This window comes from Vanellus vanellus (genome assembly GCF_965231255.1).
Source record: "Vanellus vanellus genome assembly, chromosome: Z".
NCBI lineage: Eukaryota > Metazoa > Chordata > Aves > Charadriiformes > Charadriidae > Vanellus > Vanellus vanellus.
The window spans coordinates 63,002,871-63,026,390 of record NC_138908.1 but is presented as its reverse complement, the minus strand read 5'-3'; the positions used below and the strand labels follow the sequence as shown (position 1 = coordinate 63,026,390).

The following is a 23,520-nucleotide window of genomic DNA, read 5'->3' as shown; positions in this document are numbered from 1 at the left end:
AAACATTGGCTCTATGAGTGGGGAGATACGATACTTAAGACAAAATCAGATTGTGTAGGGTGGGTGGTTTGGGGTTTTTTGTTGTTGCATCCATTAATTCACATTCATCAGTTTTGTTAGGTATTTTCAAAAATACAGTTTTCTGAAATGTGTTATTCATCTTAGGAGTCCACTCTTGGCATATAGTGACTTTTTTGTCTTTTTTGGGCATTGGTAGAGGAGCTATTCTCTTTATTCTGGATTTTCCTAGTAATTTACTTGAATAATGAACTTCTTCTATTGTGCATTTCAATACCAGTGTGTATGCATGTTTAAATTTGTGAGCAGTGTCTGTGAGGTTTGTTTTATGATGTTTTGTACATACACTATTGAGAATGTCTGCTGTTTCGTAAGCTCAACCATGCTATCATCTCTTCAAGAAGGATTAAAATGATAGTTAGAGAAGATCTTATGTAGACAGCTGATACTTCATATTTTCTTTACTCCTCCTGCCGTCAGTGGTTTTGATACTGTTTAGTGTCATCATAGGAAACCTTTCAACCAGTAAGTAGGGATAAGGTGCGAACACAACTTTCCCCTCACACCCTGAAGGAGTCCAAGGTGTTGGATCTCTCACCCAGAGGTCTCTCTGGGTAAATTTTGCTGAAGTTAGGTCAACATTTCCAGCTATAACAAGTGTCTTTTCAAACATTTTTCTCCAAACTGAGAAGTGTCATTAGTATCAAAGAAAACAGACACCAAAGAAATGTTGCAGATCTCAATGCACTGTTGTCCAGAGAAAAAAAAAAAAAAAACAAACCACAATGAAAACTTTGGAAAGGAAATAGCCACTTTGTAGAATTGCATTTTATTTTTAAATCTTCTGTGGAAACACATAATACTTTGAAACTACCAATGTCATGCCTTATTTGGGTTGAAAGCCATTCATGCCCGTACCTTCAGCCTGGGATTAATTGGTGATGAGGAGGTGGGGGGGCTTTCTTCAAAGCCTGGAATTTTGACTCTTTATAACAAGACTTTCCTGTGGCAGTCTGTTCTGCAGGTAAGAGTATCACACAGTTTGCACCCATCTGCACACATGTGCTTTGCCTCTCTAAAGAAACCTCTTCAAATTATGCCCCGACAGCCACTCAAAAGTATATGTTAGAAGTTAAAGGCTCCTTGTAGCTGGTGTGTAGCTGCTTCATTTCAGGTGCAAAACTTTGTCTGCTTATCTTCACCGACACAAAGTACAATGCTTATGCAACCCAAATATGGATAGACAAATGCTAAAGAAACTTTTCCAGACTTCTTCATTTACTGTTTTCTGTCTCTAAATGGATTCTGTAGTTATAATCTGGTTCTGTGAAGCTGGAGAATAGTCCAGACTTGGGTTTCAGAGTACATATTTCCATCCATGTAGAAATTATTGAAAGGTTACACAGTTTTAGAGAAAGGAAATTAGAGAGAATTGAAGATCAGATCACTTTTAAGTATGCTGCAGAACAACCTGCCTCACTGTCTTACTTCAATTGTTGTGTATTTTACTCATCTCAGGGTTCACTTATTGTCGATTTTGGATTTTTTTGTGAAATCAATATACGGAACATGGATGATCTTGTGTTACTTATAGTCATTGTAGTCACAGTAGAATGCCTCTGTCATATTCCTTAGAAGTAAAGGAGACCGCTGAACAGCTTTGCGTTCAAAGTCCACAAACTAAAAAACAGTGAAAAAAGACTCAGAAAGCAAGAGAAAACTCAGCTTTTTGTCAGTTTTGGTATATTAAAGTATGTTATGACTCATAGCAACAATATATTCTCAAAATACAACCTTACTCTTTTTAAGCCTACACAAACCTGCCTCCCAGAGCCATACTTTCTTGAATGTTTGTGAAGTGTGTGTTTTTAATGAAGAAACATCTCCTGTTGTTCAGTTGTTTGACTACTTGAATGTCTTCACCCAAATTTTTTACGATGAAGGCTGATGAGACAGCAGAACATGTTGCCCACAGAAGTTGTGGATGCCCCATCATTGGAGGTGTTCAAGGTCAGGTTGGATGGGGCTTTGAGCAGCCTCTTGTAGTGAATGATGTCCCTGCCCGTGGCAGAGGGGTTGGACTAGATGATCTTTAAAGATTCCTTCCAACCCAAACCATTCTATGATTCTGTACCAGGAATTAGTTTCTAGCTTTACTGAGAAGACAGGAGCTAAAATTAATTCACCTGAACAAAATCAAAATAAACCAAAACAAACTGCAGCAAAACAAACCAAAAAAACAACCCAAGACTTTCAGTTAGTGGCTCTTTTCAAATGTAGGCTGTGTTTCCAAGTCACTTGGCCCTTCTGCCCTGCACCAGCTATAGTGTCTTGTTTTGGCTGCTCATCTGCTTTTCCAAAAGATATCTGTGTTGCTGTACCTCATCTGTCTGCTTTATTCCAAGAAAAAGGATATATGTTAAGTTTGTAGGCAGCAGGGCCAAACCCAGTGGAGTACTTAAGGGAAGTATTTTTAAAAAGGGTAAAAAAATAAAAAAAAATTTAAAAGTGTGTAACTGAGTACCTTTTAGTGAAGCTGAAGCTCCACTGAATGTATCGGATCGATACCAGTTTAGTCCTCTTACTGACACCGACAAGGTACTCTGTGGTACCTCAAGTGTAGTGGTGGATCATGAGAGACATGGACTTCCCCTATGAGAAGCTGCACAGATATATATAGATAGATATCCACTTCTCAAATTTTATATATGCTGTGTGGTTATGGTTTCACTGCCGTCTGGAAGGCCTGATGATAAACATACAACATATGATACCATTAGTGACTAAACAGCTACTATTCTTGAAACAGTGTAGAACTCATTTTTCCCAAACTTCCAAGCAGAATATAAATAAACGTACCTTCATCCTTTAACAACTCACGTTGGAGATGAAATGACCAATTGACTTTATGGATTTTTGTATTCCTTTTAGTCTTTTCTCTATTACTCCCTTCTTAACTGCCCTGTCTCCTAGGAGATGAGGTGCATTCTGGAAACGGAAATCAATTGGGCTAGCGCCATCTTCTGCAGATGTTTAAGCTTAAGAGGCTGTCATTCATGTCACTCCTCCTGTCATTTATAAGGATACTATTAGATATGGGGTATGGGAATTTACAGTACGTCTGACCTGAGCTACAAGAGGCCAAGCATCTTAAGTCTTGGTGAATTATTGATTGTGGATTCACCTAAAATGTGCTACATAGATCCTTGGATCCGCTGAGTTTTGCCATTTATGAAGTGCTTAGATGGTGTTAATGCAGCTCATGTGGACTTAAAAATTACCTAATTTTTAACCAGTTAGATCGCTTTCTCCTAGCGGATTGACCATGAAAGTCAGAGCCAATGATAGCTGGCAACAAAATTTTAAGTTGTGGATTCTTTTTCCTGTTGAAGATAGGAGATAGATGTGCTGCTGTGCCAAATTCTGCTTGGGTTAAAAGGAAGCAGAGACGGAGCGTGAGTTTAGGAGGTGGCTGCAGCTCCTGTTCCTTTGCTACCTCTCTGATGCCATAGTTGAAGCTTCAGAATTAGCAACTATAATTAGCCAACTGTACCTTGAGCAGCTGGTACAGGCTTCTCCAGCAGTCACACAGAAAGGAGGATTGGATTGAGCTGCATGAACGTTTCTGTCCCCTGGAATATTCACTCCCAGGCACACGTGGGTTAGGAACTAACTGTACTGTGTCCGTTGCCTTCTCCGGTTCAGAGCCAACATACAGTTGTCTGCGTGGTGCAAAGAAATCACGGTGAACTTGATGAAGCCACTCACTGGTCTTATGTATTTATTGATAGGTTTCAGCCAAATGGATTACCTCTGACCACTTCTTCAAAGAATGCATATTTAAAAACTAAAGTTTGACAAAGCAGAGAAAAGCAGTTTAGAAAATTCTCTACATTAAAAATACATAGGACGAGTACTAACAGCATTTTTTAAAAATAATTGTTTCATATTTAAATGAATCCCTTATACAAAAGTAGCTTTCATCAAAGTTTTTTTTTAGAATTTATCTGGAACAGAGCTGACTGAAATTCATAAGCTGTGTAACTGTGTGTGCTTTGAGGGATCATTTTGCATCCCTGCAAGAGATGTAGGGCCAAGGACCAAGAGCTCTTAATTTTCACATGAAGTAAAAAGCTTAGTTTCAAGTCTAATCCAAAATATCCATGCTGTTTTACAATATGATACTCTTTGGAGTGTGTCATTTTTGTCAGTTGAATTAATATTGCTAAATATTTCTCCCTTATTTAGAGGTAGGCTTTACAAGTATATCTAGTTAAGGTAGTAATTCCTTTGGAGAAACGCTGTGGCCTGGGTCCTCTGGGGGAGAACCAGCAAATTCTGCCACATCTGTGTGACACTGAGGCCAAAAAATTGCACCTGAGGGACATCCATAGTGCCTGATGCATTTCCTCCTAGATAGGCATCTAAGAGCAGTCAGATGAAGTGCCATCTCAGGATGCTTAACCTCCCTTAGCTTTTGAACTTCTAAACCTGGGGGAGATGGGTTCCATCCATTAAACTCTCTTTACGAGGTCCAGCCTTAAATTGTGTCTCCTGCCAACATGATGATCCAGAGTTGTGCTTGCTGTTTTCTATGGAGGCAGCACAGCGTGGTGTTCTCTGGCATTGCTGTCACCCTGCCGTGGCTCCCTGGTGGGCTGTTTCATTCACCCTCCCTACTCTCCAGGTCAGATCTCCTGTCCAGATAGTGTAAGCCCCCGGAAGACGAGAGTAAAAGCTTGTTGATTGAGTAAAAGTCCACAGTTGCTTTATCGTAAGCCATACCGGAATGTGTCTGAATGCACAAACAGTCTTCAGGCTCCACCTGAACAAGTTGGGTTATTGAACATAGTTGCATCACGTTGATTATTTTCTGTCACGTAGTAAGCAGAACCCTTGCAGTGCAACTTCGATAGCATCAACCTGCTTCCTGCAGGCACTGGTAGAGGTTAGGGGCAGGCCCACATAAACACACAAGTGGAATATTTTGTCTGTCAGAAATATGAAGTACTTAATGTATTCTGTTCTTGGGGTAAGAGTTAGCTTGAAGAATAAAATGGGGAATACAGCTAAATGGAGATCAACATTTCCTGTAGTTTTCCATCAGCTTTATCCTTTAGGGAAGCTTTCTGTACCTAAAGAGTCACATCTTTTGAGTTCCTTTAATACTGCTGTAGATGCCAGTGACATTTTGTAGTACAGGCAGAACATGGTTTGTGTTGATCAGTGTTTTGATCATCTAACAGGGGGCTCTGCTGAGATGAATTTTAAGTTGCTGAGTAGCACTTTGGTGAGATGTGGACAACTGGCAATTCATAAGCATCATCAAAGCATTTCACAGTGACACCAAACAGCCATCAAGTTTTGTCTGTAATGAAGGGTTGGCACAATCCGGCAATGAAGTAAAATATAAGAGTTTTTTTTTAATCAGCTCTTCAGCCATTTGGCAAATGAAGGAAGCTGGAGCTGGGTGAAGATGCTGAAATAAAATGTCCATGACCTCTAGGACTCTGTTTTCTCAAGTACACAATAATAAAACATTACGTGTGGTCCATTTGTTGTGATGAACTTTGACTGTAGGGTTGTTGCTTTGCAGATTTTACTCTGTGGCACTGTGATATAATGATGTTCTGTCTTCCTGTCATGAAAGGCAAAGGGTTTGGTTGAAAGATTAAAGTTAGGATAGTCCAAACCATTCTTCTGGGAGACTGCAACCACATAGGAAATTAAGTACTTTTATTTAAACAATGATGTGGCTCAGACAAAACCAAACCAAACCAAAACCCTAAAACTGAAGTGACTGAATTGTAGTGAGTTACCAAACTCTGTAGTTTGCCAAAGGAAGAAAAATAAAACTTTTTTTTCCCCCTCTCTGTAGTGAAAGTAGCTATGAAAATAAGATGTGGGTTTGCTGTCTGAAGACAAGTGCTTTTTCATGTAGGCAATACATTCAGATTCAGCTGGCCTGAATTTTAAGAGGATAGCTAAAATAGTTTCCTACATGCCCAAAGTGCAATCTAACCGATCATGGTGTATGACTGCGACTTGCCTGTTCACTTTATTTAGGAAAAACTCCGAAATTTAAACCCAATGTAATTACGTGGCAAACTGATTGTGTAGCACCTTCTTTCTGTGATCTCCAGAGATTTTAGTATTCTTGTTTATCTACTTTAGCACTTTAGGGATCGTTTGTGCTGGGCTTACGTTCAGCACCGCGGGAGGCTCAGGAAAGCTGGCTTTTAAACGTCTTCACATCGTGCTGTTTGCCCTTCCCTTTTCCAAGTCTAGGTGCCTTACCAGGGAAAGTGAAACAGAGCTCGCAATGTTAGAAAAACACGAGCTGAAACAGTGCTGTGGTACATTGGCATAGCCTTGTGAAAGGGTGGGAGCTCAGCATCTGTACTGCTGTTTGTGAATTTCCAAATAGCAAAACTCATGTTCAGCTTCATACTCATGGCATCCCTGTTGGGTTTGTGGCGAGTTAAGTAAGATGGGGCGGGGAGAGGAGTGGGGAGCCAAGCCTTATAGTCTTCTTTGAAACTGCTGCATCAATTAAGTGTTGATTTGGGAAGAACATATCTGTAAATTATTGTATTTTTAACTTCTGTCTGAGTTTTTGAGCCAGGTCATCTTACCTATGCATTATTCTGAAGAGAAGCTGTAGGAAACCTAAGATCACTTAGTCTAGGCTGAGTAAATAAGAAGTGGCAGCTACCAGTGAATTAAGCAAGGTGCCATGTTAAAAACTGGGATTTTGTACGGTAGGGGAGAGAGAGAAACATATAGGGACTGCTTCTTCTGAATGTTAACCTGTAGTTCATAGAAAAAGTGCCAGTATCAGAGACTTCCCATGTATTAAATTTAATCCTTTTTTAATCCATTTAATCTCTTTCTAGTAAATTTGACTCTAGAATCAGCATAGTGCAAGACATTTAGTCTTTTCTTGGATTCAGATTTGAATTAAAGAAGGCAAATTTAGTATTTTCATTCTCTTAAAAAGCTGGGATGGAAAAAAATATGAGTTGCAGTATCCACTTACAAGTGTTGCAACTCACTTGCAAGTTGTTTTGTTCAAACACGTACAGTCAGTAAATGTTTTACTGTCATCATATAGTTCATGTGACTTACTGCTTGGTCTTCAAAGTACTTCTGACAGCTCCATAGGTGGTTTAGTTTGGCCTTTATATATAGGCTGTTGACTCTTAAGTAATTGTATGGCTATCACAGGAGATAAATGAAACTTAATTAAATTTTCCATGCTCTCACATAGCTTCTGTTCCCTTAATGGAATAAAATTATTTTTTTGTCAGCGTGTAAACTGACAGTTCATCTCCGGAGCTAACTGTGCCATTAATGCATGTCGTTGTATTTACTGGGATAAGCAAACTGGCAATCGTAATGCAAAAATGAATTTCAGCAGTAAATAGTTATTATTAGATGTTGTAAGATAACCTAATGCACTCGCTGGGCGGAAGCCAAATAGTCATAATTCAGAACCTTTATGCAACTGCCTAATCACATATAAGTATTTCTGTAGGTCATTCTGTAGAATGCCTTTCTGTTGCCGGTAGTGGAGTTGTGAGGTGCCGCAGATGCGATGATTGTTCTGCTGAGTTCGGTGTTTGCTATGAAGGTAAGACAGGAACCAGCATTTAGGGGTCTTAGAGGCTGAGCTATCCCGTAGCGTCAGTAACAGAAGGTTCAACTTAAGATCTAAAATTGGCACTTATGAATCTTGCACATTCAACCACTCTAACAGCTGCTGTCTCCAGCAGAGGCACAACACGCTCCCGTTATAGCTGTGACAGTACCTGGAAATGCAGGCAGAGGCTTGTGCTGAGGATCTCCACCCCTGGTATGTCAGGTTTACGGGGTTGGGAGAGGTCCCTTCAGCCACATCACTGCTCCACGTGTGGCTGCAGGTGCTCGGAGCGTGGCTCTTACTGTCCTCCCTCTGTTGCTGCAGAGCTGAGAATCTCCGCCGAGGTCCATGGAGTCCACCTGTAGCTGCAGCAGCCTCGTGGGGCACATCTGGAAGGCTAAATAACATGGGCCGGGGCACGGGGGAATGTGGGCTGAGCCATTTCCACATGTTACAGTAATGACGCTGGATCTCTGCTGCACCCATGCAGCGTCCTTGCGGCTGTAAGACGCAGTTACTGTTTTGTATGGAGTCCTTTTCCAGTTCCGCACACCTGCGGTGGTTTGAGGGCTGCATTGCCGCTCACCGCAGTGGTATTCCCCTTGCGCAAAAGCACGGATGTGCGTTGCATGCCCAGAAGTGTTCCAGTTGGGGATGGAAGAACTCATAAAACTTTGGAAGACTGTAGAGGTGGAGGGGCACTAAAACCGATGATGTGCAAACTGTGCTTGGGCTGCATCTGGCCAGCTGACATGGACCAGGGCAGTTTGTGGGGACGGCGAAGTCCCCAGTCTGTGTGGCCTTCAGAAGCTGGGGGCTTTTCGGCCCTCTTTAACTTAGTGGCGGAGGTCTGGTCACTGGGAAGAGAGTTGTTCCTTGTCCTTACTACCACAGAGTTTTTGTGGTGAAGCTAGGGAAGGTCCTCACGCTCACCAAGGTGTGATTGAGAGCACAGTTCAGTGAAACTATTAAAATCAGAATAGCACTCAATAAATGAAAGCCCAGGTGAGTGACGCATAGCGCAGTCAAATACTCTCTTCTCTGTTACATTGCTGACAGAGTGTGGGTTGGTTCAATGCACACACAAATTGTTATTTTTGAGAGAAATGTAAGGTTTTGTCTAGCCAGGGGACTCAGCAAAATTAATCCATGCTAATTCAAAGTGTGAACTTACAGTTAAACTGCTTTAAATTCTTGTGTGTACAAATGAGCTCCAGTGTGAAGGTGGTTGTAATTCAGATTATTTTCGTGTCAGGGTCACCCTGTCCTGGTATCTGATTTGCCAGTAACCACATCATCGAATTTCTTTCATAAAGCGATTAAGTGCCACAGGAACCCAAGTCAATTTGACTTTCTTCACAAGCAAATACCTAGTCATTTTAGAAAGTGAGACGTAAGCTCCTAAATAACTTAGGTTACTTTTGAAAATGTGATTTTGTTGGAATATTTGAAGTATTCATCACCATAGCAACAGCAAGGAATTATGCCTAGAGTTTAGTGTACTAAAAAAACTTGCTGGGTATCAGTTGTGAAAAATATGAGATACATTACAGGCACAAGAATAAACTTACTTGCAGTGATACTAAAAAGCAATTTCAGTAAAGGAACAAGGGCAAATCTTTTTTTTTGCTTTTTCAGAGTGATAAAATTTTAGGTCTGCAAGGTCTCACAGGAATGAAAATAAACTACTTGCAGTGATACTGATAAGCAATTTCAGTAAGCGAGCAAGGGCAAATCTTTAATTTTTCAGAGTATGTGATAAATGTTAGGTCTACAAGGTTTTCGTGTTTAGTGCAAAAAAAGCTAGGAACTAATTAGGTATGCTTACTCTTGCATAGGGCTACAAGTTATAAAAAGAGTTACTGATTTTGGTTTATACTTGATGGTCTTCATGAAGAGATAACTTACTCTGTCTTTACTATATAAAATTAAATGAAAAAGACAAAAATGAGATCTTTTTTAAAATAACAAAAATTAAAATAAAAATTGAGCCTCTTCAGAGACATTAGGGATTTTCTTAGTGCTACGGTCATGATTCAGGTTAAATACAAATCTTTTGCGTTGTGATACAGTGTACAAAAGACGTGCATAAACCCATTCTTAACAGTCTAAGTTTAATGAGAAACAGAGTTTAAGTGTCACCTATGTAAACACACTCAGCGTACACTAGCAGACAATACAAGAAGCTTGCAAACGTCATTGTTTCTTGTGGAGAAGAGTGACTCTTCTCTTTGTCCCCCACTATAACTCAGGTCAGGACTGGTATCTAAGTCCCTGATTGATGAGGATCATAGCTGAAGTATTAATTTTGTGTTAATACCCAATATTCAGCATCCCATGGAGTGCCTTTCAGGAGCTCTTCTGCTGCTATTGACTCTTAGTGTTTCAATAAGCACCATGCTCTTTTTTTTTTTTCTCTGGCTTTGTTGTCTTCTGCAGGAATGGTGTGCTGGGTTACCAGAGAGAGTATTTCTCTTATTTTCTTAAAAATAATTTAATGTCCAGTCTATTCCTCAGTGATAAGCTTCCATATTGAAAGGCAGTCTGTGTTGTGGTGGTTTCTGTGGGCCCTGTGATGAATGGAGGCTGTATTACAAAATACAGAACATGGATTTAGGTGGTGGATCTAAATAGGGCATAGCCAACAATTTGCATTTCATAGTGGTCTGGTGTATAGTGGAAAGAGTCTGTACCATTATTCAACTTCTTTGGTCACCTTTATCTGACAAGTCTGCAAAAATATTGACCCTTCCCCAGTGAGCTGATAAAGCATAGCACAAGAGACCCTTAAGAAGAGGACTGCCTGTAACAGAACTGGAAAGGCAACTCTTCCTCTGCCCATGGGCTGCACAGGTACTCTGGACAATTCAGAATCTGAGAGCAGGGTCGAACTGAAAGACTAAACGAAAGTGAAATATCACACATGAAACATCTTTAAAGAGAAATCTGTAATAGCTTCATCAGCGCCTTTCTGCCCAAATTTGCAGAAAAAGCTTCTGCATTTCTGTCTTTTACGCTGACATAGAAATTGGGAGTTCAAGTATATTGTAGCTCTGAGTTGAGCAAAGGGATGCGCAAAACAAAACAAAACAAAACAATATATCGTGAAGTGGGGTAGACCTTCAATGTTTATAGAGAATGATAGACTCTCAGAAAAGTCATGCTGTCACCTGCTGATATCAGCCATTCGTCTGCCTTTCTCACTGTCCAGTAGGAGTGTGCCGCTTTCTTATTAGTTACCTCACTTAAAGTACAATGTGCTTCAAGGGCCTCCTTAATCTTTTTTTTGCTGTGATCGAGTTTGTCATTTAACCAATCTAAAGAGCTGATTCACAGCTATGTTTCCCTGGTTTTGTGCTCATGTAACTCCACTGAGATCATGTAGATGGTCCTTATCCCAAAGGGAAGAACAGATCTTTCATGCTCCATTAATGTTCCTACTTCTCTCCCCAGGGGAGCTATCCTCCTTTGCTAAAAATTCTTTTGAATACTCTAATTAAGGATAAGGATCTCTTTGAATATTAATTAGTTTTTCATTGGCCTCACTCAAAATATTTAACTCAAAGTAATTTCCTGGTAATTATATCTTGATTATAACTTTGAGAGGATTTACCCTTTTTTAATAAATTCCAGTTTATCCAATAAGACTTCCTTTTGTATGTGTCCAGTTAATCACAACTACAGATAAGACAATAAGCAGGAGCTGTAAAGAGGCAGTTTTGGTTTGTTTCTTAACTTTTCTTCTTACAAAAGCTGCCATTCTTACCGTAGCTCTCCCTCTTTTCCTGGTCTATAATGATTTAACTATACTGTAGATGACAGTGTCCCTCGTGCACATAAGTTCGGAGTCTTTTGAGTTGCTGAATCTACTGGGCCTGTACAAGCAGACAGCTTTGTAAAAAGGCCAAAATGGCAGAACAACTCAAAACTTTTCTTTCTTGCCTCTTCCTGGAATGGTGGGACAGGACCTGATGTGCTCCACTGCTCTTTCCTCTGCTTCCCTCTCGTTCTAGGGCTCCTGCTTATGTTAAATTAAATAAATGACAAACCCCTTTCTGTTTCCAGTTGTGCTTTGAATGTTCAAGAGAGAGGGAGAAATTTCTGTATCATTACTGAGGGCATATGGTACTTTGGATTAGCAGCAAGACAAACTCTAAAACCATCATGTTTAAATCTTTTCTGTCATGAAGTAATTTTACACATTTAATAGATAAGTCACAGAAGATGCCTTTTGAAGTCTCGGAAAAGGGGTGAAATTCCCCAAATGCCTGTTTAAAATTTCTTCTAGATCAGAACATGAAGTGAGGATCTTAACTCCCATTCTCAGCATGAATGAGAGGAGGATTCTTGTGAGCTTTTAGGAGTATCTTGAGGGATGCTGCACTCATCCTCTGTGCCCGCAGAGCCAACCTCCCCATCTGATAGGACAGTCACATCATTCCAGTGTAGGCAATAGCAAGAGTAGCCCATTGCAGAGATCTCACCCTTCCAGCCTGGGACCTCAGTGTTGTCTGAAGCTTATTTCATATGGAGGATTTAATAAGGACCTTATGCAGAATTCCTTCCCAGATGTACCAGGGAGTTTCACCTAAACCCAGACACTTGTCTTACACTTCCAAAGAGAAGAAGCTACGCTGCTTGTGTTCACTAGAGCTCTTGGATACTACTGTAACAGAAACAAGTCATTCACAATCCCCCTTTTGCTTCCTTAAGCATGAAGAGCTGCTCCGTAAGGCTCACCAGCAAAGCTGTCAGAAAGGATCACCCCTTGCTGCCAGCACAGCTAATGCATTGTCACCAGCTGGTTGACATCACTCTCTGGCTGATTGGTAACACTCACTCCACCAGGCTCTTGGGCTGCTTCCAACGCACACCACTATTTATAATCTGGGCAGCAGCTACAGGGACTCTGCTCTGTTCATATCTGTCAAGTCTTATGGATTTAGTTACTATACCAGATGCCAAATTTTGTAGTGAAAGTACTCCATTCTCCACTCAGTTGAATTCCTCCTCACTTCTGCTATCCCAGGGTAGCACTGCCCACCATACACCTGCAGTGCAGATCACAGTGACACCCGAAGAAAAGAATTTACGTGCTCTTGAATAACTGTAGTTCTTTGAAACCATGACTACCCTGTAGTAAGAAATCCAGTTTTCAAATTAATTAATTTTATGCAATTAATCCAATATTAAACCCCATGCAATATTAATAAAGCAGAATTCTGCATGTTTTGTTTCTATAAATCTGAAATAAATCTTAAACCATGTTTCATAGTGTTGGTACTGCGTGCAACTCAGCAAACAATGAATAAGCAGTACTGATACAAAAAGCAGAAAACATCTCTTGATTTGAACTGCTTTTGTTTCTTTGTGCTATGACGGTATCTCCATTCTGAATGCAACTCATTAATGTGTGCTCCCCGCCCCCTGCCTTCGTAAGCCTTCTCCAACTGGCTAAATGTGGTGACTGGAGCTTTTCGGATTAATTTTCCTTAAGTGACCTACTTTGCAGAGAAAGATAATCATGCATTTATAGCCTCTGGCACTCTATTCAGGTCACAGATGGACAGATAGCAAAGCTATTCCTCAGTGATTTACTGGGGTTGTAACTAATCCCCAGTGAGTGGGGAGATCAGCCTGATGTTAATTGGTCAGAATGCCTAAAAGTATGGAAGATCATTGACTCCTACTTTGATTTTCTGGGCTTGTCACACTTAGGCTGTATGATACCAACCAGCAGTTGCTGTAGGAGTGTTTTGTGGCAGTGATCGAATTACTGGATGCTGTAGATGCTAAATATCTGACTTTGAATCCTTTGCCTTGATGGTGGAGCACCATGGGTTGTTCTGACTGTCGGCACGTCTGATGTTACACGCATACCAGATACCATGGCTGGCACCAAGGGTTGGAGATTTGGGAGAGTTTTCACCTTTTTCTCACTAACAAGTGCTTATGATCCCATGAACCGTCACCATTGTAAAGATAATTCTCTGTGCAGTCAGACCTAAACCTCTGTTATGAAAGCATTTTTTGTATGGCATGATCAGCTAGGCCAATAAACCTTATATTTTGCTATTATCCTTTAGAGGCCAATTTCCCCTCTTGTGTTTGGCACTAACATAGTGATGTATGCAAAACAGCTTGTTCTCTTACTTTTGGATGTTCAGAAGTTTCATGAGGGAAATGACCAGGCTTTATTCTCTGTTGGGATATTTTAAAAAGTTTGGTGGAGCTTTTCACGTTGAGAAACAGGCAACAAGCTGGAGCGTTCAGGTTGTTGCTTCTTTTTGAAGGACCATCTTCAAACATTGAGTGTGCCGAGCGGTCGGTACATTCTGACAGGTCTGAAGAAATAACTGTGAAAATTGCGACACTGCCAGCAAAGGGATGGATGGTTTCCAGAACAAAATAAAACATGAATGCAGGTTTAATTCTTGCACCGCAGGACTGCAAAGGTGTATGCCTGTGTCCCCCAGTGTATACGTACATCTTTGCTCTGTCCACCACGGTGCAAAACTGAAAGGTGTTCTGGTAGAAGTTGCACTGCGGTTTGGATCACTTTGATCACTGAGTAAGTGTTTGTATTTCATGTGCGTCCCAGAGCAAATAATCTCAGAACACATGAGGAATGATTTGGGTTTGCTTTAGATATTTACAGCTGTTAAGGCAACCTGACCAGAGCTGTGTGTGTTTTTCCTATGGCAGAATCTAATGCATCGAGGGCAAAATCAATTCCTTTTAGCAAAAAGCCTTTCAAACAGGAATTAATTTAAAGGTTTTAGAGAGAAAAAGTATGTGCTGCCCTCCCGTACCTACCCTGAGGGACTGTAGTGAAGCTGTTCCACCATCAAAATTCTGGCCATGGGCTCTCGCAGTTGCTGGGAGCCCTTTGAATTTTCCACACGTGTCCTTCAGCATCTGGTTCTGCATGTTCCCTCTCCCAGGTGTTAGCCCTATCATTTTCCTTCCAAAGGGGAATTCTCTTTGTGTCTGACCCATATGTTTCTCAGCGTCTCCTCTAGTAGTGTTGATAAATGTGAACCAATGTCGCTCTGCAGGTTTAGGCATCAATGCAGATACTCTTATTCTAGCTTAAGAACAGCTACAGGTGTAGGTATGCTTTTATCTGATACTAAAATAATTAATCTAAATCCAAATAAATCCAGTTTTAACCAAAATAATCCACAAAGTATAATTTTATCTTTTTTTTTTTTCTGGTTTGTCAAGAAAGTATTTGAGAAAATTAAGATAGCAGTGCCAAGATTGGTTATGGGGTATTTTAATCAAATTATGATTTTATGAAATAGAAGATTCACATCTTTGCTTCTATGTTTCCTGGTATGATATCCATCACATGGTTGGTTTTGTGTCAGAGAGTGTGGAGTTTTGTAAGAAGAAACAGGATAAGTAAATAGTTGGGAAGTCTTTGTGTGTTATCAGGTACAAAACTAATTATAGTAGTATGTTTCTATTTTATGGAGCCATAGTACAATCTGTAGAAGATAAACTATTTGTGGAAAAAATCAGTATATGCTACAAACAAATAACATCTGCATTACAATAGACGTGTTCATGCCCACTATGTAGATCTCTTAGGGATAAAAAGTACGATTGAGAAATAATAGTGGTGCATTCCTATTGAAAACAACCAATTTAAAAATAACCAGTTCCAAAGAAACCTTCTAGGTTTTGAGCCAGGGTAGCTATAGCAGTAACAGAAAATACATGCTTTATATATTCTGGTGACATTCCAGTATACGAGCAATAACTTAAGAGCTCCTGACTGTTTTCTTGGCAGGGTAGTAAGGGCACTGGGCAAAGGCGAAGGTGAAACATGCCATGAATCCCCCTGGCATTATTACTTAGCACTGCTTGAGAGTCTGTTCTTCTGGGATCTTCATAGCTTAAAAGCTTACCTTGTATCATGGGGATACACATTATTACATTGAAAAAAACATCCATTCCCTTCCCTGTTTGCATATTAAATTAGGGTATTAAGTGATCAAACAGTTCTCGTCCTGTAACCATCCAGCTTTTAATCTGCTGTGTTACATCCATATAAAATCTTGTGTGTATATTCCGTCTGTGGGGAAAGATGAGTAATAAGGCATATTTTGTAAACATCTATAGGTCTCACACACACACAATTTGCTACTAGATGCTACTAAATGGAACTACTCACTTGCATGAAATGGCTGGAATGGATATTTGTTTGACATATCAGCAAGCACATCAAGGAGGAGTTATGAATATGCTAATGAACCAGATTTTTTTAGCATGTTTTTTACAGAATTTGTTGGTCTGCTGTGCTACTGTAAGTGAAAAGTAAATCTGATTAGGGAAACAGAAGAGTAGATGTTGTTACAGAAGTTTGTTCTCATCTTCTTTAATATGTGAGTCAATGTTCCCCGATGAAGTAGGATCATCATTACTTTAGTTTAGTCACCTATGATTTAAAATTTCCAGTGGTAAACTTCTAATTAGTTGAATAGATCATGAAAAGAACCCATATTCCTCTTCTGAAGGAGCTTGTATTCCCGTTCAAGGGGAGGAAGCAGAGTATTTGGAAGGAAATGCTGGAGCATGGAAGAATCAGACATCATGTTTTAGTGAAACAGTAGATGTGATCTGAATTGTTAATGAATATTCTTTAGTGGCTGGTTGATTTTGAATACCTAAGGAGCATTTATAAGAATCAGAATGTTTTTGAAATATGCTTTGGTGGAATGCACTGTGCATATGCATGAAGTGGAAGAAAGAAATTCGGTGGACAAAATGGTGACAGAATGTTTAATTGTTCATTGTACAAAGTTGAAACAAACCTATAAACTTACATGCAAAATAGTAATAATTTATAATTAAATTAAGCATATCAAAGTATATTTATTATAATAAATAATTAGATTATAATAATTCCTCATAATTCCTCATAAAGCTATGTACAAAATCATGTTGGCCAGAGTTACAGATCTTTGGTTTTCAATGATGCCTTTAATAGTAAGCTAATAAGACAAAATGAATTATTTTCTGTATGTATTTTCCATGTAGGCGTGCACCTCATGTGCTGTGAGCAAGTGGACATTATGTAAACACAAGTAAACATTAATGAGCTATTTGCATACTAACACATTCACCTGATGTGTCTGATTTGTTTTTCCCTTGCATACTGAGTGCAAAGATAGGGTCTGTGGATGATGGGAAACTAATTACCTGTGATAATTAAAGCCCTGTGTTTGCTCAGAGAATAACTAAATTGTAGGCAAGGATTTTTCCTCCATTGGCTGCTTCAGTAAACCCCAACATCAGCTTCCTCTTTGCAATAAAGCAATAATAGCTCTGTGCTCCTCGATCTTTATTGTCTTTGCTGATATTACTGAGGAAAGGCATATTAATAGTATTAAGATGTTGAAATTCAACATCTTTGATTTTGCAAGTAGAAATTAAATATGGTATTTAATAAAGACAGTGTATTTCAGGGATAGAAGACTTGCATTAAGACAACTGAGCTGTGGTTCCAAAGCACTACCTTAGCTCTCTTTAATCAAGTTGGTGACAAATCTTTTCCTACAGTACCTTTTATAAAGTAGCAGGTTAAAAAAGCACTTTCACTCAATACGTATATATTTAAGTAGTGACTAATCATAGACATATTCTAGAATTACACACTGTTGCTTTTGCAAAGCAGATGTGGATTTCATCATCCTTAAGATTTTATTAAAAAAAAAAAAAATACCCTGTTGAACTGGGGAAAAAGGAAAAGGGGGAGATTTGGGGGTCTGACCATTCTCATTCTGTCTGTGCAGTTCGACAATCAGCAAGCATTGGGAGGCAGAACTGGCCACGCTCAAGGGTAATAACGCTAAGCTCACAGCAGCCCTGCTGGAGTCCACTGCCAACGTAAAACAATGGAAACAACAACTTGCTGCGTATCAGGAGGAAGCAGAACGTCTTCATAAGCGGGTAAGTGAGGCAAATGGCCAGGATCCTTGAGGTGGAAGTAATGGTGACTGTATTTCCTCATTTTCAAGTAAAAAAAAAAAGAAATGTTTATTGTTGGGGCTTTAGGTTACTCTTTGAGACAAAATTTAATAATTACTTCAAAGCACACAGGGTTCCTCTGTTGGGAAATTCTTTCCTTTGTAGCAGTTCCTTTTCTGCAGAGGGTATTGTTGCATGAAGAGTTATCTAACCTGTGATACATAGGGCATGTTTGCCACCTTTTGCTCTTCATTTGATGCCACCTACATCACATCTGTTTCAGGACCTTCTCTATAACATTAAAGTGTAGTCCCTCTTGCATTTAAGCCCATAGAAAGTTGACATCAAATCCATAACTTAAAGAAGCTCTGTTGTATTTTCCACATATGACAAAACCAAACAGCTTCCTCTCATCCTTGCATCTGAAAAAACTGAATGTAGATTTATCATTATATGCAATTGGAGATCTGCTCCCACTTTCACACAGGAGGTTCTGGGTCCTGTTCCTTCACTGTAAATTTTGAAGAGGTAAAATTAGACCACAGTAGGGAAAGGAATGACAGCGTTTGAGGGAGTAATAAAGCATATGCAATGTTGAAAGCTGCATTGTGCAAACAAGTACACAATATTTTCATTTCTCTTTTCATATGTAACTCTTTATATATTGTATAGTCTGTTCACGTTTATCCATATGAATTTGTCATCATAGCTTAGGACACATTAAGATTAGCTCATGTATGGAGGGAAGATCATATTGATGAAGCTGTATTAGGTTTGTTAGTATCAGTTAACTTGGAAATTATCAAGAAGATGTACTTAGTTAGGAACGTAAAACCCAACAAAAGCATTGCTTTTTTTGCATGTAAACAGTTTACATGAATATGCTGACAAGAAGGGAAAGGTCAAGTAACAAATGCAGCAAACTTTTAATTTGTTTTTTTCTTATACTGTTTTCACCTATATGAAATAAAGCATGACAATTACAATTAGCCAATTACAATTACTCCTGTGCTGGACCTGTCTAGCTGGAGGCTGTTAGTAGCCCCAAGAACAAGGCTCATATTAATCTGAGGGAGAGGAAATTCGTCAGGCTACGTGTAACCTGGGGATGTGGAGGAGTAGCAAGAATTCCCTGGAGCTTGAGAGATCTGGGGAAATGGCAGGTTCTTGGGGCTGTCCTGTAGCTCGACTGACTTGCAGACGAGGATGCTGAAGTCCCAGCCAAATGAGCTGATAGGGAAGAACAGCAATTTCTGATGGACTGTATGCTATAGTTGGCTGGGCAAAATGCATGAAGTGTAATTAAAACTGGTGGTTTTTTTGCAAAGTGCTTTCAGTTCAAGAAATTGGCAGTTGCTTTCAAAAGTGCTTTGCTTCAGTCAGGCACAAGCGTGATGTGTTTTTTTACAGAGTGAGACTCTCATTTTATCATCTCACGTAAGCTTCTCCTTTGGAAGGGTGGAAGTTTTAACCACTGCTCCAGGTTTGTGAATAGATGATAATAGTAATTGTTGATAACATTATTTAAATTACAACCTTGTATTAAAATTACTATAGTGCAGACATTCAGGTGGATTTGACCACCAGATAGGCTTTGCAGTGAAGAACTCATTGCTAAAACATGGACATAATGTGGTAGCATTCTTGCTAATAAAATTTATTAACAGCTTTTGTTGCAAAGCTGAGACAGTACAGTTCTTACCTAAGAAAGAAAAGTAACACACAGCAGCAGCTGAATTTGCTGTGGGGAGAGCCAAACAGACAAGACAGGCAAAGATCACTTTTTCCTGATGTTACTCTCACTCTTAGTCAAATCTTATTTAAAATCTGTTATTGGAAAATACAATTAATAAATATAGCAATTAATGAATATAGGAATAGCACCTGGAGTGCAGCACAAAGGAATTTCAGCAAGTCAACTTCATTTGGTGGCCCAACTTAAAAGCCTCTATACAAACGCACGTAGCATGGGCAATGAACAAGAGGAGTTAAGAGATGTGCGTGTGCCAGTAGGGCAATAACCTTATTGGCATCACGGAGACATGGTGGGATGGCTCCTATGACTGGAGTGTTGGAATGGAAGGATACAGGCTCTTCAGGAAGGACAGGCAGGGGAGACGAGGAGGGGGTGTCACCCTCGATGTCAAGGACCAGCTGGACTGCATGGAGCTCTGCCTGGGGATGGATGAGAAGCTGACCGAGAGCCTATGGGTCAGGATTGAAGGGAGAGCAGGGACAGGTGATGTTACAGTGTGCTACAGGCCACCTGACCAGGAAGACCGAGCAGATGAGGTCCTCTATAGACAAATAGGAGCCAGCCTCATGTTGACAAGCCCTGTTCTTCATGGGGGACTTCAACCAGCTCAGTATCTGTTGGAGGGACAACACAGCAGGGCATAAGCAATCCAGGAGGCTCCTGGAATTCATCAATGATAACTTCCTTCTCTGAGTGATAGAGGAGCCAATGAGGAGAGGTGCCATGCTGGATATTGTTCTCACCAACAAGGAGGGGCTGGTGGGGAATGTGAAGCTCAAGGGCAGCCTTGGCTGCAGTTACCATGAGATGGTGAAGTTCAAGGTCCTTAGGGCAGCGAGGATGGCACACAGTAAGCTGACTACCCTGGACTTCAGGGAGCAGACTTTGGCCTCTTGAGGGAACTGCTTGGTAGAGTACCATGGGATAAAGCCCTGGAGGGAAGAGGGTCCCAAGAAAGCTGGCTAATATTAAAGAATCACCTCCCCAAGCTCAGGAGCCATGCATCCCGATAAAGAGGAAGTCAGGCAAAAACGCCAGGATGCCTGCATCGATGAACAAGGAGCTCCTGGACAATCTGAAACAGAAAAAGGAAGCCTACAGAGGGTGGAAGCAAAGACGGGTATCCTGGGAGGAATACAGAGAAGTTGTCTGAGCAGCCAAGGATGAGGTTAGGCAAGCTAAAACCCTGATAAAGTTAAATGTGGCCAGGGACATCAAGAGCAACAAGAAACACGTCCATAGCTATGTTGCTGATAAAGTGAACACTAGGGAAAATGTCTAAGATGGTCATCTTTTTTTCTTGTAATTCTTGGAGAGACAAAAGCATGAAGAGTAAGTGTTGCAGTCTTAAGAAAAATGACTAAGGTGTTGAGCTGCATTTGCTTCTGTAAGTCCTTGTCTTTCTCCGTGGGATAAGACATACTTTTAAAGTTAGATTAAATGAATGTTCTCCTTAGTTCACAAAATCACAGAATAATTTAGCATTGAGGGGAACTCTGGAGGTTATCTGGTCCAGTTCTCCACTGAAAGCAAGGCCAGCTTTGAAGTTAGATCCAACTCCAGGGCTGGATCAGGTTACTCAGGGCTGTGAATCAAGTCTCAAAAAATGGAGATCCCACAGCCCGTCTGGGTAGCCTGTTCCAATGTTTGACCACCCTTGTGAAATTATTTTTCCTAATATCTTTTCTGATTGAAATTTGCCATGCTGCAGCTCACATCTGTTGCCAGTTCAGTAGGAAAATGGGGTTTGACCCAAAAGAAATTTGATGAGAAATGTTGAATAGACCAGATTTTTAGAAATAGTCATTGGAAAACTGATTTCATGGAGAAAAAAAATTTGGAAATTAGTTTGCCTGTTCAGGTGTAATGTAGTTGTTGTTTTATATGGAAAAGTTGAATGTCAAAGCATCTTGCCCACTGGAGAAGAAGAATGTGTGTAGATGCCTGTGCGTTGAGGGGATATGCTCACTTACAAGATCATAGTCTTGTGTAAAATGGGCCATCCTCCAAAATGAAGAATGGTACTGCCAACATTAGCTGCTATATTTAGTTCAATTTAATAATACATTATGTGGTTTATATATAATGTAATTGTGGTATTCACCTCTTACGTGCTTTAGGTTTACATACAAGCTTTGGTGCCTGAGTCATCTGTCTGCAAGCTACAGCAGACTCATATTCTCTGTCAAGTGTGGTGTGTGGGGGGAAGTAATGCATATTAATTGGTAAACTTTGCATTATTATTTCCATCTTTAGTTTGTTTTTTATAGAAAAAGCCTTATAAATAGCCTTATTTACATAAATAGTTTCCTCTTTATATTAAAAAAAAATATTGCTAATATTGTCTTACTAGTTGACTTCTTTTGGTACCTTTTACCACAGTTTGAATGCCATCATGTTTTATTTATAAATATCCTTTGATTTTATGTTATATCTCATTCTTTTATCTTCTTTTTTTTTCATTCGTTGTAACAAAATGAGTATTTTTTGTGCAGTATTTCTTGTAAACTTTGCTTTTTAAGTTGTTTTAAATTATTTTAAGCCCAGCATTTTTTTTTCTGCAATTGTTTTCAAATTTGACTGAAATAATTTTTGTGTATTGCATTGTTTACAGTTTTTAAGATACAGAAACAAAGCTAAAATTCCCCTTTCTTTGATTTTGACTGCATTTTTTAAAATTAATTCCATTTATTATTTGCCACTTCTGATTAAGTATGATTTATTCATCTATCAGTTCTGTTTTTCATATTAACCTACATTTATTTGCTTTCTCTGAGGCCTTTGTCTTCCTTCTTCCATTTGTTTTCTGCATTAATAATGCCTAGTGGCTAAGTGCAAAGTCCTCAATAAATTAAAGTTTTGTTCTCTCTGCTCATATATTGTGAGCTTAAGCCAGACGTTATATGTTTCAGAAGTTTCCTCAATGAGTGTATGGATTTTTTCCTCTCAAAGACAATGGGATAATAATTCTGGGAAGATGTGATGCCCAGTCAAGAGCTTAACACGGAGCTCTCAGCCTTCTCTCCTCTAGTCTGCTCAGAAGCGACTTAACAACAAGGATTTCCCTTAAGTGCAGTTGGGGAGCACTCCTGCCCACCTTGCATAGCTTTTTGAAGTCGAAAGGGATTCATAAGTTTAGAACAGCTCAGTAACAGAAAGAAAAACCCTGAAGTGAGCTACTTCAGACCAACAGAATGGCATTGCTACTAACATTAGTCCTGATACCGGAAAAAGGAAAAGATTGAGTGGTGATATGAATTATGGAAAGTAACCCAAAGTTCTGTCTTTGTCATGTAAAAAATGAAAATGATGAATTTTTTTCTTGCATGCTAACTGCTAAAGTAAATCATCCTATGACACCGGGCAATAGCACAGAGTAATAACACCAGTGTGTAATAATAAGAGCTGCAGTCCTTGAAGATCATTCATCTGCAGGAAAAGAAACCTAAGATAAAAAGACATGAAGGGAAGTGATCAGGCTCTTGGGTATTCCTGAAAGAACAGAGAGGTAATCTCTTGAATTCTAGCTTGTTATTTTACCAGAATTTCCCAGGAAATAAGATAAAATTAGCCTATTATGTTCTGGTTCTTTCATTCAATGAATGAAATAAGTATGAGGGCATCTTATGTAGTCATCAAAACCACCTGACAAATAATGGACCCTGATTTCACTACTCTCAAAAGAGATTTTAAAGTGGATATTAAAAAAATGCATACGCATAGAGAAATGAAACCACGGTCATTTTATTGGGCTATTTCTGTGCTACTTAAAGGAAACAACCTGTAAAAGCAGTCCACAAGAAGTATGGAACGCTATATAAGCCATCAGCTCAGATTATCTGTAGAAAATCTCTGGAGAACCTTCAGCAGTCAACTCCATGTTTCCACCAGTTTCATTAATAACTGAGTCACCAAAGCTCAATTTTGGACATGCGGATGTGGTAAAGTTGCTTGCTGAATCAGAGCCCATATTGTGGCCTTCATACTTGCTGAGAACTCTTGCTGGCATGACTGTGGGACTACTGTGAATAACTGTTTGGTTTTATGTGGCCAAGGAGGGACATTATCTAAAAGTGGAAATATGAAAGAAGGTGACAGAAAGCGTGGTAACAGGAAATTTATGAAT

At 39.6% G+C, this 23,520-nt stretch overlaps 1 protein-coding gene across 1 annotated transcript in view; it reads left to right on the top strand.

The window, feature by feature from the left end:
* HOMER1 (homer scaffold protein 1) overlaps window positions 1–23,520 on the top strand; it is a gene marked incomplete at its 5' end in the record, with an annotated part of 65,435 nt that overhangs the window by 27,867 nt on the left and 14,048 nt on the right. The window contains one exon of the mRNA XM_082497999.1: window positions 17,464–17,620. Coding sequence (XP_082354125.1) covers window positions 17,464–17,620 — 157 coding nt within the window. The remainder of the gene's footprint in view (window positions 1–17,463; window positions 17,621–23,520) is intronic.